The 15016-nt window shown below is 50.4% G+C and overlaps 1 protein-coding gene and 1 long non-coding RNA gene across 4 annotated transcripts in view; one reads left to right on the forward strand and one right to left on the reverse strand.

The window, feature by feature from the left end:
* Nucleotides 1–1060: 1060 nt before the first annotated feature.
* LOC102151436 lies at nt 1061–4969 on the reverse strand. 2 transcript variants are annotated; one of them, XR_005358701.1, is made up of 3 exons: nt 4397–4969; nt 2353–3031; nt 1061–2227 (listed from the first exon to the last, which is right to left on the reverse strand). It is a non-coding gene; the product is annotated as an uncharacterized LOC102151436 (long non-coding RNA). The 2 variants fall into 2 exon arrangements; XR_005358700.1 differs by having other exon boundaries at nt 1061–3031.
* An 856-nt stretch (nt 4970–5825) lies between these two features.
* ANKH (ANKH inorganic pyrophosphate transport regulator) overlaps nt 5826–15016 on the forward strand; it is a 115181-nt gene continuing 105990 nt past the window's right edge. Inside the window, exon 1 of one of the 2 annotated variants that reach the window (XM_038535443.1) lies at nt 5826–6281. In XM_038535443.1, coding sequence (XP_038391371.1) covers nt 6186–6281 — 96 coding nt within the window. In that variant the 5' untranslated portion in view covers nt 5826–6185. Of the gene's footprint in view, nt 6282–6842; nt 6937–15016 lie in introns of those variants that run through there. The other variant, XM_038535444.1, reaches the window with a different exon arrangement.

Below are 15016 nucleotides of genomic sequence, written 5' to 3' on the forward strand. Positions count from 1 at the left end.
CTTGCTAAGCTCATGTATTAGTCCTAGTAGCTTTCTCATAGAATCTCTGAGGCTTCCTAGTTAAACTATCTCATCATCTGCAAATAAAAAAAGTGCTTTTTCATGCCAGGGTACGTCGTACCTTTTATTTCTTGTACTTGCTTGATTGCATTTGCCAGAACCCTCGGTACAGCTTTGAATAGGAGCGGTCAGAGAAGACACCTTGCATTGTTTACAGTCGTGGGGAGATTACGTTTGTTTTGCTCAATACTACACACCCAGCACCTTGCACCACGCCTGGCACACAGTAGACCCTCAAGAGAGGTTGCTGAATGAATGAAAACAAAGTTAGCTTATCTACATAGAGATTAAAATGGCATTGGTTTCATTACTATCTTGTCCAACTACTCAATCTATTGAGTCACAAGTAAAATTATGTAACGTGTTGCAGGTTATCATTTTGAAATTAGGAACCTTTTCGAGTATAAAAATGCTCCGGTGGGAATATAGGAATTTAGGGACAAGCTATCTAGTTGTTGTGACACCAGACTGCATATTTGTCTGGTGAATTAAAACTTTAATTAATCAAATTAATAGACTCAATTAAAATGCAGTAACAATAGAACTATTGTTTGCCTCTTCTCTGGGATAGTCAAGTCTGAGAAGTGACAAAACTTGATTTCTACATATTATCAAAATGCTAAGGGTGTCCAGTTAGTACTAACTGCATCATGGAAAGGATTAATATCCTTCCCAACTTGGAGATTAGACATAAAACACTTTTAGAAAACTCAATTCAAAACATATCACTTGGTGTCTGTTATTGTCCTGGGAGTGGAGGTGAGAAATAGGAAGTGAAAGCAGATTGTAGTATTTTAAATAGTTCCTAACCTTAGGAAATTACATATTTTGTGGTAGGTATCAGACATACATTAGAAATTGAGACTGAAGCAGCTTTACATCTGATTGCCAAAATAAATAGAAGAAAAAAATGTCAGAGGGAGCTAGAATTAGAATCTTTGTGAAACACATGCTATGTTAAAAGGGCTTTTTAAAAAAAAAATAGACTTTAGACCATGGATAGCTTAGCAAGAATAAAAATTTAAGCTTTATTACATATTTTTAATTATATGCATTTTACGTTATTCTGGTCATTTTCTAAAAACAAGCAAAAGCAGGGACATCTGGCTGGCTCAGTCAGTACAGCCTGTGACTCTTGATCTTGGGGTTATGAGTTCGAGCCCCAAGTCGGGCAGAGAGATTACTTAAAAACAAGTGGGCATAGTTTGGAGAAACAGAGGCAAAGAGGTCATGAAAAGTAGCTGTATTTTAATATTGGTTCCTTCTGCATTCCATTCCAGACCTAAGGTTTGCAGAGCCAGGATGAATTACCTATACACCTATCCCTCGTGTGTCGCCATCACGAGCCAAATACGAGCCAGCGAATCATCACGTGCTCACCTATATAAAGTACGTCGCTTCCAGACTCCGAATCCTGAAAGGTGCTAGTGGCTGGTATTTTTGAATGGCACCAGCAGAACCCACCCCAAAGCTTACTCTTGTTTTTTTAGTCACTTTTAAAACACAAAATAAGTTAATAGTTACCAATACACAATGTCATCAGGTTGTATAATTGGCCTGGCTAGAGGCTCCCTGAATGTCTTATTCCCTAGCAGTTATACAAAAACAAACAAACAAAAAATTTTAGCAAAACAAAATTTATAAAATGCATCATATATGGATAAGACCTGTATCTGTGCTCTGTCTAAAGCTGTCTCAAATCCTTTCCTCAGAATCAAAGAGGACGAAACAAGAAAAAAACATGCATGACGTGTATGTCTGCTGCCCATGATTGTTTTCTTCTGACTTAATTTTACGTTTTCGACACTTAAAACATGAATGTTTCCAAAGCCAAAATTAGATTGCAAAATACATTCAGAGAATTCCTTCTTCCATCCCCATCTGACCCTGTGCTCTTTCTTTCACCGCAGATAAGCACTTTAAACATTTGTGGACTATACTTCCAGTGTGACTTATTCACAAATACAAGCAAATACATGCATGTATGCACAGCCATATTCATATTTCTCTCCCATTTTACCCCCTCCCCCCAATGCATACCATTTCAGTTTGGCACTTTGCTTTTTTTCACTTACCAAAATATCCTGCAGACCACTCATTAACAGCATGTTAGAAATAGTCCCCATTCCTTTGTGCAGTTCAACATTTGGAGGTATCCGTGTGGTCCCTTTAAAAATATTAAAGAAGTCATGAAGAGTGAGACCCGTTAACTCCTGGCACAATATAAATACCTAATTCTAGTTTATGTATAGCAAAAGTTCAATTTCTGGACCGTTTACCCATGCCACTCACCTCCTACCTCCTATTGGTGGGACATGCTGAGAGTACAAACCCTGGCTTTGATCGCTGGCCCAGGCGCACAGTAACAAGGCTTCGGGCCAGAAGGACGCAGGGATGGCAAGAGTCAGGCTTGCAGCTGGTGGGAAGGGGAGGAGAAAACTTTCCTTCCTGCGCTCTGGAAGCGTGGATCGGAGCAGGTATCATGACTTCATCAAACGGAACAATATTCATATGAACTCAATTAAGCAGCCTAGAAATCAGAGGCTTCCCCACGCCGCACCCCCAATGGGCCGTGCAGTAAAATTGTATGAGGCTCCAATGTAGAACCGTAAGGTTGACCTTATAACTAGCCTACTTTGGGGTGCCCCCTACTCATTTCAAAACTAGACACCAATATCCAGAACTAATCCTTCCCCTAGAATGATCTGTTAGGCTGCTTACATGAACTCCATGATAGACCATAAATACGTGTGACCCGTGTAGATAGCTCTACAGAGTCAGTCTTACACAAATCTTTATGACATCTCCTTCCAGCTCCTGTCCGTGGCTACCGTTCCAATCTGCCGCCAGTGGGCACCTCAAGTTAAGGAAATCCGAGTTATAGAATCGGATGATTTTAGACACGACCTTTTATTCTGTTCTTTGCAACAGATATAGGGGTAACTTGTCCTTAGCCATTTAAGATCAATTCCTGAAAAAGAAAAAAAAAAAAGACACACATGTAAGTAACTTTTAGTTCTCTTTTTTAATTAGCTTCTTCAAAAATTGGAGTTAATAATTTTAAACGTTAAAACAATGGTATATGGCTGGTCATCTGTGAAATTGTTTCTGTGCAAAGTTAACTTTTTCCAAAGCTCTAAAATCAATGCCCACTTGCACTTCTGATGACATTTTGTAAGTATTTTTTAAAACTTTTTCTTCATATAAACTGCTCTATGCCCATCGTGTTAAATATTGAAAAGTATAAAAGGAAACTAATAATACTATGCAGCTGTAGCTACACACTGTAAATAGCTGGATATATTTTCTTCTGGCATTTTTCCTATATGTGTATATTTTCTCCTTACACTTTCCAGTGTAGAGCCTGTAAACCTTGCAACGTCCTTTGGTCAAAAAAAACCCTGTAAATTGACGAGAAAGCTATATCCCCTGAAAGAGAACACTCTGAATCCAATGTAGATGACTCCACGATCTCTTCTTGGGTTCCATGACACTTAGAAAACTTCATTATCATCCCTTGTTTTTCTGGAGTTATCTTTTCAAACAACTACTAAGTGAAGAGAGGAAGTTAAAGAATGGCCAAAACCTCCCTTTGAAATCAATTCTCTGATTGAGTCCTTGACAGAAGAAATAATCAAATGTCCTGTCTTTCCACCTTGCCACAGGGCAACTGAAACTCAGAGGCCTCTCAAATCTAAGAAGTGCTCTTTGCCATAATCAAAGATGACACTGTCAGATCACTCATTTAGAAAGTACACTTTTGGGGCAGCCCGAGTGGCACAGCGGTTTAGCGCCTGCCTTTGGCCCAGGGCGCGATCCTGGAGACCCAGGATCGAATCCCACGTCGGGTTCCCTGCATGGAGCCTGCTTCTCCCTCGGTCTGTGTCTCTGCCTCTCTCTGTGTCTCTCATGAATAAATAAATAAAATCTTAAAAAAAGAACAAAAGTACACTTCTAGAGTACTCGCAAAGGAAGACGGCCCTTCAGGGATTCACCGGGCCTTTCCCACCGTGCCCCCTGGGCGGGAAGGCCTGTGTCTGCAAGGCCCGCAGCAGCGCCAGCAACAGCGTGGCAGGCAGGTCCTCGTCAAGAGAGCAGCCAAAGCAAACCCGGCTTGATGAGCATTGATCGGAGACCTCATCAACCCCACATTCCAGACAAAGGTCAGTGCAATTAGATTGCTTTGAGTAAAACAAGCCCATGGAAACCTAGGGTAACAGTGGATAAACCATAAGGTGATATTTGCTTTAGAAAAGAACTCCTGCCCCGAGAATGCCTTTAAATAACAAGCTCTCTTAGTATATGGCGCAGAGGATTTGGCTCCATTAAAACACACCTTTCAGGAACTTGCTATGGAGGAGAGTCCTGTACACGGGCACTTCCTGTTTTGCTGCAGAGTCTTTTAAATAATATTACTGGACACCCCTAACACAATTAATAATTACCAAATTTTCATTTTAATTATAGGGGACGTCGTCGGAGGTTACAGCAGAGCCACAGGGTAAATTGTCCTCCTCTTTCTCAAGGCCTTGCGTGGACTGTGTGGAATTTTAAAAGGTCTCTCGGAGGGCACGAAGTATGGGAAGCGTTCAATACTTGTAAATACATCGTGGAACGCCCGAGGCCTCCAGCCCGGGCACCCAGCTCATTCGCAAGGCGGAGTGTGAGGTAGCAGGCTCCTTCTTGGGTGCAAAATTACTTTATTGCTTTTGACAAGGAATTGCTTTAATTCATCGTGCAAATGAAGCTCTGCAGGCCTCGCGTCCGGTAGGGGTGGACGCGCTCCCCCAAGGTTCCGGGTCCCAAGAGGGTCTCAAGAGGCCGCCGGGGCTCCAGGCCCGAGCCCACCCGCAGGGGCGCTCCTGGGCCGCAGGTGCCGGCCCCGCCCCGCCCCGCCCCCACCGCGGGCTCCTCCTTCCTCCCTCCTGCGTCTGCGAGTGGGCCGCAACCCCGCGACCCCCCGGCGCCCCGGGACCGACCCACGACCCCCGGCGCCCCGGGAGCACCCCCGTGACCCCGCGACCCCCCGGGACTCCTCCCCCACCGGAGCACCCCCCGCCCCCGCGACCCCCGGCGCCCCAGGAGCCCCCCCCCACCGCGCCCCGGGAGCGCCCCCCGAGCCCCCGCCGCCCGTCTGTCCCGCCCCAGGTCCCCGGGGCCCGAAGCAGGCCCGCCCCGCCCGCCCTCCCCCCAGGGCCCCGGGGCTCCCGCTCCTCCGCCGCCCGCGCTCACGTCCCTGCCCGGCCGCTCCCGGGCTCCGCGGGGACCCCCACCCCGGGCTCCGCCCCTCCTGCCGCCCGGGGCCCCCGCCAGGCCCACCCCGCGCGCCCCCGGGCTCGGCGGCCGCCCCGCGGCCTCTGCCTGCGCAGCGCCCCCCGCGGCCACGGAGCGCAGGCGGCGGCGGGGGAGGAGGGCGCCGCCCGGCCCGCCCCGCCCCGCCCCGCCCCGCCCGCCGCCAGGCCCCGCCCTCCCGGCAGCTGGGCCCCCGCCCCTCCCTCCAAGCCCGCCCAACCGGCCGCAGGGCCCCCGCCCCTCCCCTCGGCCCCGCCCCTCCCAGCCCCGGCCGCCCGGCCCCGCTCCTCCCGGCCGCCCGGCCCCGCCCCTCCGCGTCGGCCCCGCCCACCCGGCCGCAAGGCCCCGCCCCTCCGCCCCAGCCCCGGCCGCCCGGCCCCGCCCCTCCCTCCCGGCCCCGCCCCGCCCTCCCCCCGCCCCGCCCCCGCCCGGCCGCCGCCGGGTCCGCGCCTCCGCGCCTCGGCGCCCGCCCCTGATTTCCTCCGCACGGCGGCGGCGGCGGCGGCGCCTCGTGCGCGGTATTTATTTATTTCCGGGCCCCGGCGCGCTTATAATGGAGCCGCTGTCCGCGGAGCCCTCCGCCGCCGCCGCCGCCGTCCCTCCTCTTTTTTTTCCCGGCAGATCTTTGTTGTGTGGGAGGCCGGCGGGGATGCGCTCGGGCTCGCGGCGCTGCTGCTAGAGCCGCCGCCCGCACCGCCGCCCGGACCGGACCGGACCCGACCCGGACCCGACCCCGACCGCGACCCGGACCCGGACCCCGACCCGACCCCGACCCGACCCGCCACAGCCCGCGCCGCGGCACATGAGCGTGGGGGCGGCCCACGGCGGGGACTATGGTGAAATTCCCGGCGCTCACGCACTACTGGCCCCTCATCCGCTTCCTGGTGCCCCTGGGCATCACCAACATCGCCATCGACTTCGGGGAGCAGGTGAGCCGCGCCCGCCGCGCCCGCACCCCGTCGCTCCGCGCACCCATCGCCCTCCCCTGCGCCCATCGCCCTCCCCTGCACCCATCGCCCTCCCATCACCTCCATCACCCTCCCATCGCCCCATCACCCTCCCCTGCACCCCATCACCCGCCCCCATACCCCATCACCCTCCCCTGCACCCCATCACCCTCCCATCGCCCCATCACCCTCCCCGCACCCATCACCCCCCGCCCCCACCCGCACCCGCACCCGCGCCCCCCCTGGGCCTGGGACGCCCGGGCGCCGGTGACGGGCGCGGGGAGCACCTGCCGGGAGCCCCTCCCCCCGGGGCCCCTCCACCCGGGAGCGCGGGGCCGGGGCCGGGCTCGGGTTGGGGCTCGGGCTCGCGCTGCCGCTGCCGCTGCCGGCGCCGACCTCTCCCCTCGCAGCCCCCCTGGAAAGCGGCCGAAGCCCGAGGGCCTGGGGCCGCCCCGCAGGAGGGCCTCGGTGCGGGCGGGGGTTACGTAAGGGGCTGTTATGTAAACCGCGGCCCGAGCACCGGGAGCTGCGGGCGCCCCCGCCCCGCCCCGCCCCGCCCCGTCCCCGTCCCCGCGCTGCGGGCTGATGGCGACCGCGGGGACATTCGCGTTACAATGTATCCAAGTGGATCTCCCAGGTACCTCCGATTTTTTTTTTTCTGCCCAGCTTTAGATTAGGGTGCCCCGAATGTGTCCTCACGCGCCAGCCGTTGGCCCTCTCTGGTGTGGGGTGCTTCCCTTTCTCTCTCTTTCCCGTCTGGACATTTTTGTTTGTTTCTCGTGTTTTCCCCCATTTCTCTCCATGTGGCGTCATTGCGAATCCAGCGCTGCGGACGCCAGCAGAGGGGCACCGGGTTTCCGCACTTTGCCTGCGGAGCGGTCCCCGCAGGGCCTCCAGCGGGATGCAGCTGCGGCCAGGCCTGGGGCAGGTCGGGGCCACCTTGGTGGCAGGTGCCCACCGCGTGGCCTCGCCCTTACTCTGGTAGCTCCTTTCCTCCAAGTCAAGAGGCTTCTAAGAACATCCGTAGAGAACATGCACCCCTGTCGGTGCCCTTTCAGAAGGCGGTGTGTGGGACCCCTCCAGGTGAGGGGTGTCTGCTGGAATTTGTTCCTCCCGACTCAGAACTTCTGCTAGGCTCCCTAATGCTTAGCCCACGTCGTAAGCTACGGTTTACTTCAAATTGTCTTGCCAAGAAGGGTTCACGAGATGGTACGGTCTCTAGAGACCTTTGTCTGGTAAGCCAGCAGATTGCCTTTGCTGAAATATTGTTTTTTTCTGTTGCCACTTGGGCCCTGGCAGCAGCTCACCAGGGTCCCCCAAGGGCCTCTCTGCTGTCTCACCTCCTCTCTACCCAGCTTCCCTTCTGTCATAGTTAACTGGTGACTTCAAGTGTTTCGTATAATCCGAGGAAGGGTTTTAGGACCTGAATTCAGTACACTGGCCTGCACATTTTAGATGAGCCACGTGCTGTGTGTTCACCTGCACCTTTTACTATTTTAAGGCTTCTTTTTTTGGAGCTACCCTCGAAAGGTTGTCAGAAAGCCGGGCTGCTGACCGGATCACTTCTCCTTGAACTGTTGTAGTGTCTGTGTGTGTATGCGTGCATGTTAGAGAGAGAGAGAGAGGGAGCGCACACTCACGAGTGAGAGAGGGACGGAAAGAGAATTATACGGGGTAACTGGTGGAGGTGAGAGTATGCTGTGTTGTGACTAAACGACCTGAAACATACCGTACTATTACCTCACACAGGCCTTGATTTAATGCCGGGCTGATGCAACAAGGATTTGATTCTAGTGTAAGGGAAAGGATCTCCTGAGGTCACCAGAGGGAGGGTTGACATAAACGGTTATACACATGGTTTATCCCAGGGGGTCTAATAATGCAACCGCATCCTTAAAACATCGCTAACCTAATTATCACAGCAGACAGGAGCTAAGCACAAGAAGACTTGTCTCTTTGTGCAGAAGTTTTATCAACAAGTGTTGTCTGAGGCCCTCATCGCTCACGCGCCAGTGTCTTTATGAGCTTTCAGGCTGCCTGGTGGTAGAGATAGTTTGTCAGAGTTAGGGGTGAAGGGGTGGGGAGAAGAAATTGATAGGTTTCCAAAACCATCCTTTGCCATCTGGTATCACATGATAATTGTTTTTGCAAAACAAGGTTAGAGGGACAGAACTTAACATTTTCATAACCTGAAGGGAAAGAATTACGGTAGATGAGTGACCTGGTCCCCCGTGGGAGAGAATGCAAGTGCGTTTTACCCCACCTGCCTTACAGCACAACAGAGAGGAGGAAAGTGAACCTATTTGCAAAAGTAGGACTACTTTAGACCTCAGAAAATGCACTGCTCTTGACATGGGTTTTTAATCGTGTGTTGGACGGACGCGTGCAGATCTCTACCATTCTTCTCTCGGAGTGGGCAGGTGTATTACAGCTTGCCTTCCGTGAACAATCCTTCATGTTTCAGGAATTTACTAATCTTAAAGTAGAGAGGTAACCAAGGAGGTCAAAGCAGCTCTTGGGTCATACACCCTGGAGATGATCAGGAAAGGCAAAATTAAAAAATAAAATTGTAAAACATCTCTTTAGCTTTTAAGTCTCTGTCAAGAACAAAAGATAGTAGAAGATGTCTTTTTTTCATGATTATAAACGTCTCAGTTTGTTTCTTTTTTTTAAATTTTTTTGAAGATTTATTTATTTATTCATGAGAAACAGAGAGAGAGAGAGAGGCAGAGACACAGGCAGAGGGAGAAGCGGGCTCCCTGCGGGGAGCCCGACATGGGACTCGATCCCCGGGACCCTGGGGTCACACCCTGGGCCAAAGAGAGGCAGACGTTCCACCGCTGAGCCTCCCAGGTGCTCCAGTTTGTTGTTTCTGTACAAAATGTGGACAGAAGTTTTAAAATGGAAATCCAGCTATATACAGGATTCCCACTGAAATTTCAAGAAACAGCACACATGTGGTTGTGTAAAGGAATTACATAGTCATGGATTATCTCAGCGCTGTCAGTGCGTGGGGGAGGGGCGGGGAGGAGCCTGATGGATGGACATTCTGTTGGACATAGATTTCCCTATAACTCTGTGGCTCAGTCAGGGAGGAAACCCAAATATCGTGGAGTGTTCCAACAAGACAGGCCAAACCTATGATCACATTTAAAATTTTGATGGTGGCAGTAATTTGCTGGGGGTAAGGGAAGGTTGATTCCTTCCTGGGGAAGAAAAAGCTGTATGGAATAGGATAACCTGCTTTTTAATATTAAACGAAACCACTGTAGGAAACAATGAGAATAGATCCATTATTGCAGAAACTAAAATAATGTTTGTAGAGCCCTGGTAGGTGCATAGGGACACCTTATGATGAAATCTAGAATTATCGTTTTATCTCTATTTCTACAGATTGGAAATCAAAGGTATTAACTGCTTGCATTCACTCGGTGCAGCACGTGGTATCAGCGAGGAGACAGAGAGGTGCGGGCATGTTGGGGGACTCGTTGGGGATCCCGCAGGTGTCACGGGGCGGAGCCCGGACCCCCCAGAGCTGCTCAGCTCCTGGCCGCTCTGCTCTCTGCCTCCTCCGGCAGGCTCGCCTGCTGAAATCCGCCCGGAAAGTTCTTAGAAATTTAGGAATAAGCTCTAGTTTTTCTGATTCCCAGTCTGGGCTTAAACTTAATTTTAGGTGTCAAATTTTGGATTTTAGGATGTAAGACAATCATAAAAGGGGCTCTCAGCAACAGGGGATGGTGACCAGGAGGTTCACAGAAGAACCAAATTATACAGATAATTCACGCTGATAAATTACAGTGTATCTTATTTTGCCTTCGGTTAAAAGGGAGGGAAAAGATCAGAAGCAGCTGACACTTTGCAATAAAATTATTTAGAAATTACTTAGTCGTCTTCTCCAGAGCACTACAGACTGCTGAGATAGATTTCGAACAATGTATTTCTTTAAAGTGGCTCCGGTGTGTCACCGTGGTCAAAGACTGTCATTTCTGTCTAAAACTAAGCTTGGTGCAAAGTCCCTGAATTCCTTGAAAGCCAAGTTCTCCAAATTATGTAGAATAAGTAGGTGAACTTTGTTTCAGGGTAATGACGCTTAAAGTGTTAAATACACTTCATTATGAAGACTTCAAAGGAGAAGACAAGGTTGAACTTGTTCTCTAAACTTAAGGAGGCATGTGTTCTGTTGGGTAATTCGCTCTCGCACAAAACCCTAACCGTGGGTATTTCCCTGATTGCCCTGAATGCTGCACTGGTTGGGTCCAATGCGATAATTCAAAGACTCAAAGGTCTTATGTGGGAGTGAAGAGTTTCCTATAAGGATTGTTACAACTGGTAGAGAAAGTTGGGTCGTAGGACGTGCAGAGTCCTTTCTAACTTGGGGAACCTGGCCTGAGGCTATCACAGAAGTGTTTCAAATCCCTATGACAAAATGGGGAAAAGGAGAGGCCCAGGAAAAATAGTTTAATAAGTGTCTTTTTTTTTTTTTTTTTTTTGTCTACTAAGTAGAAAAAATATATCCCCTCACCCACCCCAGACCAGGAGGTACAAGAATGAAAAGGGTGAGTGTCTGACCTTGGCCAGTGTTGGGAAGGGACCCTATCCGAGGTCCCTAAGTGATGCAAGAGACTCCCCAGGCAGAGTTTGCCTTAAGTAATAATAGAGCTGCCCACCACGTTCCACTTTGCAAAGTACCCAGAGACGGAAATGGCAACCTCACGCCAAGTTTCCAAGCAGTTGCTGGGGGGACACTTGCTTCCCTTCAATCTATTCTGTATTAATGGAACTAATGACATTCAAAATGACATTAATTGTTTTTGGATCATAAAAATAATACATGCCAGCCGTTTAAAGTTTGGTGAAGTGGTGAAGTGTCTAAAATGGAGGACAAAACTAAAAATAACTGATTCCATCCTGAAGAAAGAAACTTATTTAACATTTTGGATGTCACCTACCCATTTTTTTTTCAATGTAACTGAGATAGGTATATGTTTCGCAGAACACAGAGGTTATTTTCCCATATCACTTACAAGTATTTAAGTATGAGTTTATTTTATTGTTAGATTTTATTTATTTCTTTGAAAGAGAGAGAGCACGAGTGGGGGGAGGGAGAGGGAGAAGCAGACACCCCGCTGAGTGGGGAGCCCGGTGTGGGGCTGGATCCCAGGGCCCTGAGGTCATGACCCAAGCCAAAGGCAGACGCCTCACCGCCGGAGCCCCCCAGGTGCTCCTAGGTATGATTTTATTATTTTATTTTATTTTAATTTTATTTTATTTTATTTTATTTTATTTTATTTATTTTATTTTTTATATTTTTTATATTTTTTATATTTTATTTTATTTTATTTTATTTTATTTTATTTTTTAAAGATTTTATTTATTTATTCATGAGGGACACAGAGAGAGAGGCAGAGACTCAGGCGGAGGGAGAAGCAGGCTCCCTGCAGGGAGCCCGACATGGGACTCGATCCCGGGGCTCCAGGATCACGCCCTGGGCTGAAGGGGCGCTAACCCGCTGAGCCCCCCAGGTGCTCCTAGGTATGATTTTAAATAGAAGCATCGTATCCGATTATAGCGGCGTAATTCCCTTTGCAGAATGTTCTCCTCTTGTTCTTTTGTTTGTTCTTTTATTATTTACCGAGTGCCTACTTTTCGTGATGGTATTTATTTTTTATGCCTTTTTATTATCGAAGAGCAGTTGGCATACAATGCGGCGTTGGTTCCCCACGTCCAGCATAGTGATCTGACCATCCTCCGCCTTCCCGCGCTCTGCAGGAGAGCGAGTTCGCTGCCAGGGTGCTGTTGACCGTGCCCCACGGTGCCCCCAGTGCTGTGCCACGACTTATTTGTTCTGTAACTGGAAGTCTGTGCCTCGTAATCCCCTTCAACGGTTTCTTCCCCCATTTGTTTAAATGCTGAGGCTTCTTGTTTCCTGCGATATAAAGTTTCAGTGAGCATCTTTGTGTACTAAGTAGATAATGTGTTTTTCCTGTCGGCCTCGGGCTTTATGCCTCGCGTAATTTGGTGCCTATTTCAGTCTCTCATTCATACATGGAAAATGAGGTCACTCTTTTCTGGCAGTCCGTATTTAGTCAAGGACACTGTGACCTCCTTAGTCCAAGTGATCCTCAGCTCTCCAGGGTGTTTGCCAGTTCTCTTTAGATGTTTATCTGCATTGGAAGTGTCTCTCTTTCGATGCACTCAGGTAGGTAGATTATTTCTGGAGCCACGGAGCTATCGGCCTGTGGCCCGTTCCTCCACTTATTTATTTCTTGACGGGTTTGATGACTGACCTAACGACCACTTTGTCAGAATGCTTCTTCCCCAGCCTCTCCTTCAAGAGATCATCAAAGTCTTCATATATGGGGGCAGCATCTAAGTATCTTTCTAGGAATGAATCAAATTCTTGGAAAGCTGTGAGTCCCGAGTCCTCTGGTTTACGGTACGTCTCTCTCCTTTAGTGTGGCAAGTCCGGTGTGTACCCGTGCTCAGCGCTGTGGCTCCCGTGCCCCGGCCCTCCCCGTCCGACTTTGGGCAGGCTGTGTTGGGATGGGAGGCTGAGAGACCCCGTGTGGAAAATCATCCTTTGTGAGTGGGAGTTGGAATAAATAAACCTCATTAAACTCATCCCAGAGTGACTTGTGTGATGCCTATATTTAAAAAGTCAATCTGGTGTTTTTTCTCCCTGTGACTCCCTGAGTTGCTGTGGAGATGCGCTAGAAATACCAAGGACTCTGTTTTCTGCGACATTATCTGGACATGAGCTGCCTATAGGATTGCACATCTTTCTTGATAACTGAAGGTTATCCCATACAATGCAAATTGTTGGTTTCTTTTTGTTTTTTTAGTCTGAGAATTATTGTTGCTGGAGATGCGTATCACGTATTTGTCCGCCTTATTCAGTAAATACAGTATGCAAAAGGTGCTGTGACATTTCTTGGTGTCTTATAAGTTTCTGCTGTGCTGAGAAACCGGGGATGTCTGCTGACAGGTGATAGTCAAAATACTTAGAGTTTGGCACCGACCAAGACAATAGAAATAACAAAATAATAATTAACAGATTAGGTAATACAAGATGAGTACTTTTTAATTATTTGCTTTGTTATCTGCCCGGGGCCTAAGACACCAAAGCTTGTTAGAATTCCATGAAACGTGAAGAGTAAATCATTTTGGAGGCCTCCTTTGGGACAAAGCATATGCACCTCATGACCCCTGCTTTCCTACCTGCACTGATTGTGTTTAAGAGTCGGCATGGAGCAGTGACCTTTGAACGGGGGAGGCACTGCCGCCTTCGACACGGCCCTGCCCGCAGGTCGCTTAGGTCCCGGTTAAGAAAACATACACGGGTCACTTCTGCCGTCACGGGGCACACGTGTAATTGCACAGTGCAGTCCGTGACAACACGCGCAGGATGCTCGGAAGTCGCAGTCGGGCGGGTCGGAGCCGCCCTCCGGCTGTGGTCGCCTGCCTCCTCCGCTGCGAATGCCCTTGTCACCAAAGAGGGACGCGCCCCACCTGCAAAGGTGGCTGGAGGGTCACAGAAGAGGCACACGTCTGACTCCTGCATAGCAAGCCATCCACCCTCAGAACTGCTGGTTTGTTTTGTGTTTGCTATTTCCATGGTTTGGGATCGTTCAGCTGCTGTTCCAACCAAATCCCGCTCACGGTTGAGGACAGATGAGCTTAAAATGACAGAGAGGACGGTGCCCTTGGTCAGCTAGTGGACCGTGCGTCACAACGCTCAGCTGCTTCCTTGCGATTGTCCCTATCTACCAAAAATGTTTTCAGAGTCCACCCTGGGAAGGCAGATGACTTGGTTATTGCTCAGGGCGGTGGGGGTAAGTTCTCCCCCCGATGAGTTACCTGGTTCAGGAAATGCCCCCTGGGATCCCCGGGACAGATGGACCAGCCTTGTTTCGAGTTAGGGGAGTACATTTTGGTCTAAGTCAGCTCCCAGGTCCTTGCTGGTTTTGCATTTTTTGTGGCATTTGGCGATCTTTAGATGGGCCAGGCTGTCGAAGAGTCTGACACCTTTGGCATGCTTAGAGGACTGCTTTTCTGTAAAGATGGGCTTGGCGGCACAGACGCGGGGCCGCCTCCCGAGTCGAGGGGACATAGCCGTCCCCGGCCTGGGGGTGGCTCCTTGCCCTGGACTGTGGGGAGGCGAGAGGCGCCCGTGCGCACCTTCAGGTGCACTTCACCGCACGCTTCCTGCGCCCCATTGGCCTGGACAGAGGGGGATCCCTGGCTGAGCAGCTGCAGAGGTGACTGGGAGGGAGGGGCTGAGGCCCCTCAGGACGTTTAGCTGGAATGAAGCGACTGAGGCACAGACTGTCCTCCGGCAGGTGTAATGCTGCTTCCTCCAGGAGGCCAGGGAGCCAGGTGGGAGGGGGCAGCAGGTGGCCCTGTGGCTGGGCTGTCCTGGGATGTGAGAGTAAAGGTGGCGTATTCTGTGAGCGGCCCCAGGACAGCAGGTGTGGGTCCGGGAGCTCTGAGGTCCCGTCGTCCCGTGCCCGCGCCTGTGGCCACTCCAGGTCACGGTCTTAACTAAGCGATAACGAGCCCACGTCGACAAGCTTCTGGGAATCCCCGCTTGGTCTCTTAAACATGTGGCGTGACGCCTGGGGAGGTCTCGGAGTCTCTGTCCTTTGCGGTGCCACCTGGCCCCGGGGGCCTGTTGTGCCTTCAGAAGCGGCCCGTGCCACTGGGGCCGCAGCCCGGAC

Source organism: Canis lupus, chromosome 4 (genome assembly GCF_011100685.1).
Source record: "Canis lupus familiaris isolate Mischka breed German Shepherd chromosome 4, alternate assembly UU_Cfam_GSD_1.0, whole genome shotgun sequence".
Lineage (NCBI taxonomy): Eukaryota > Metazoa > Chordata > Mammalia > Carnivora > Canidae > Canis > Canis lupus.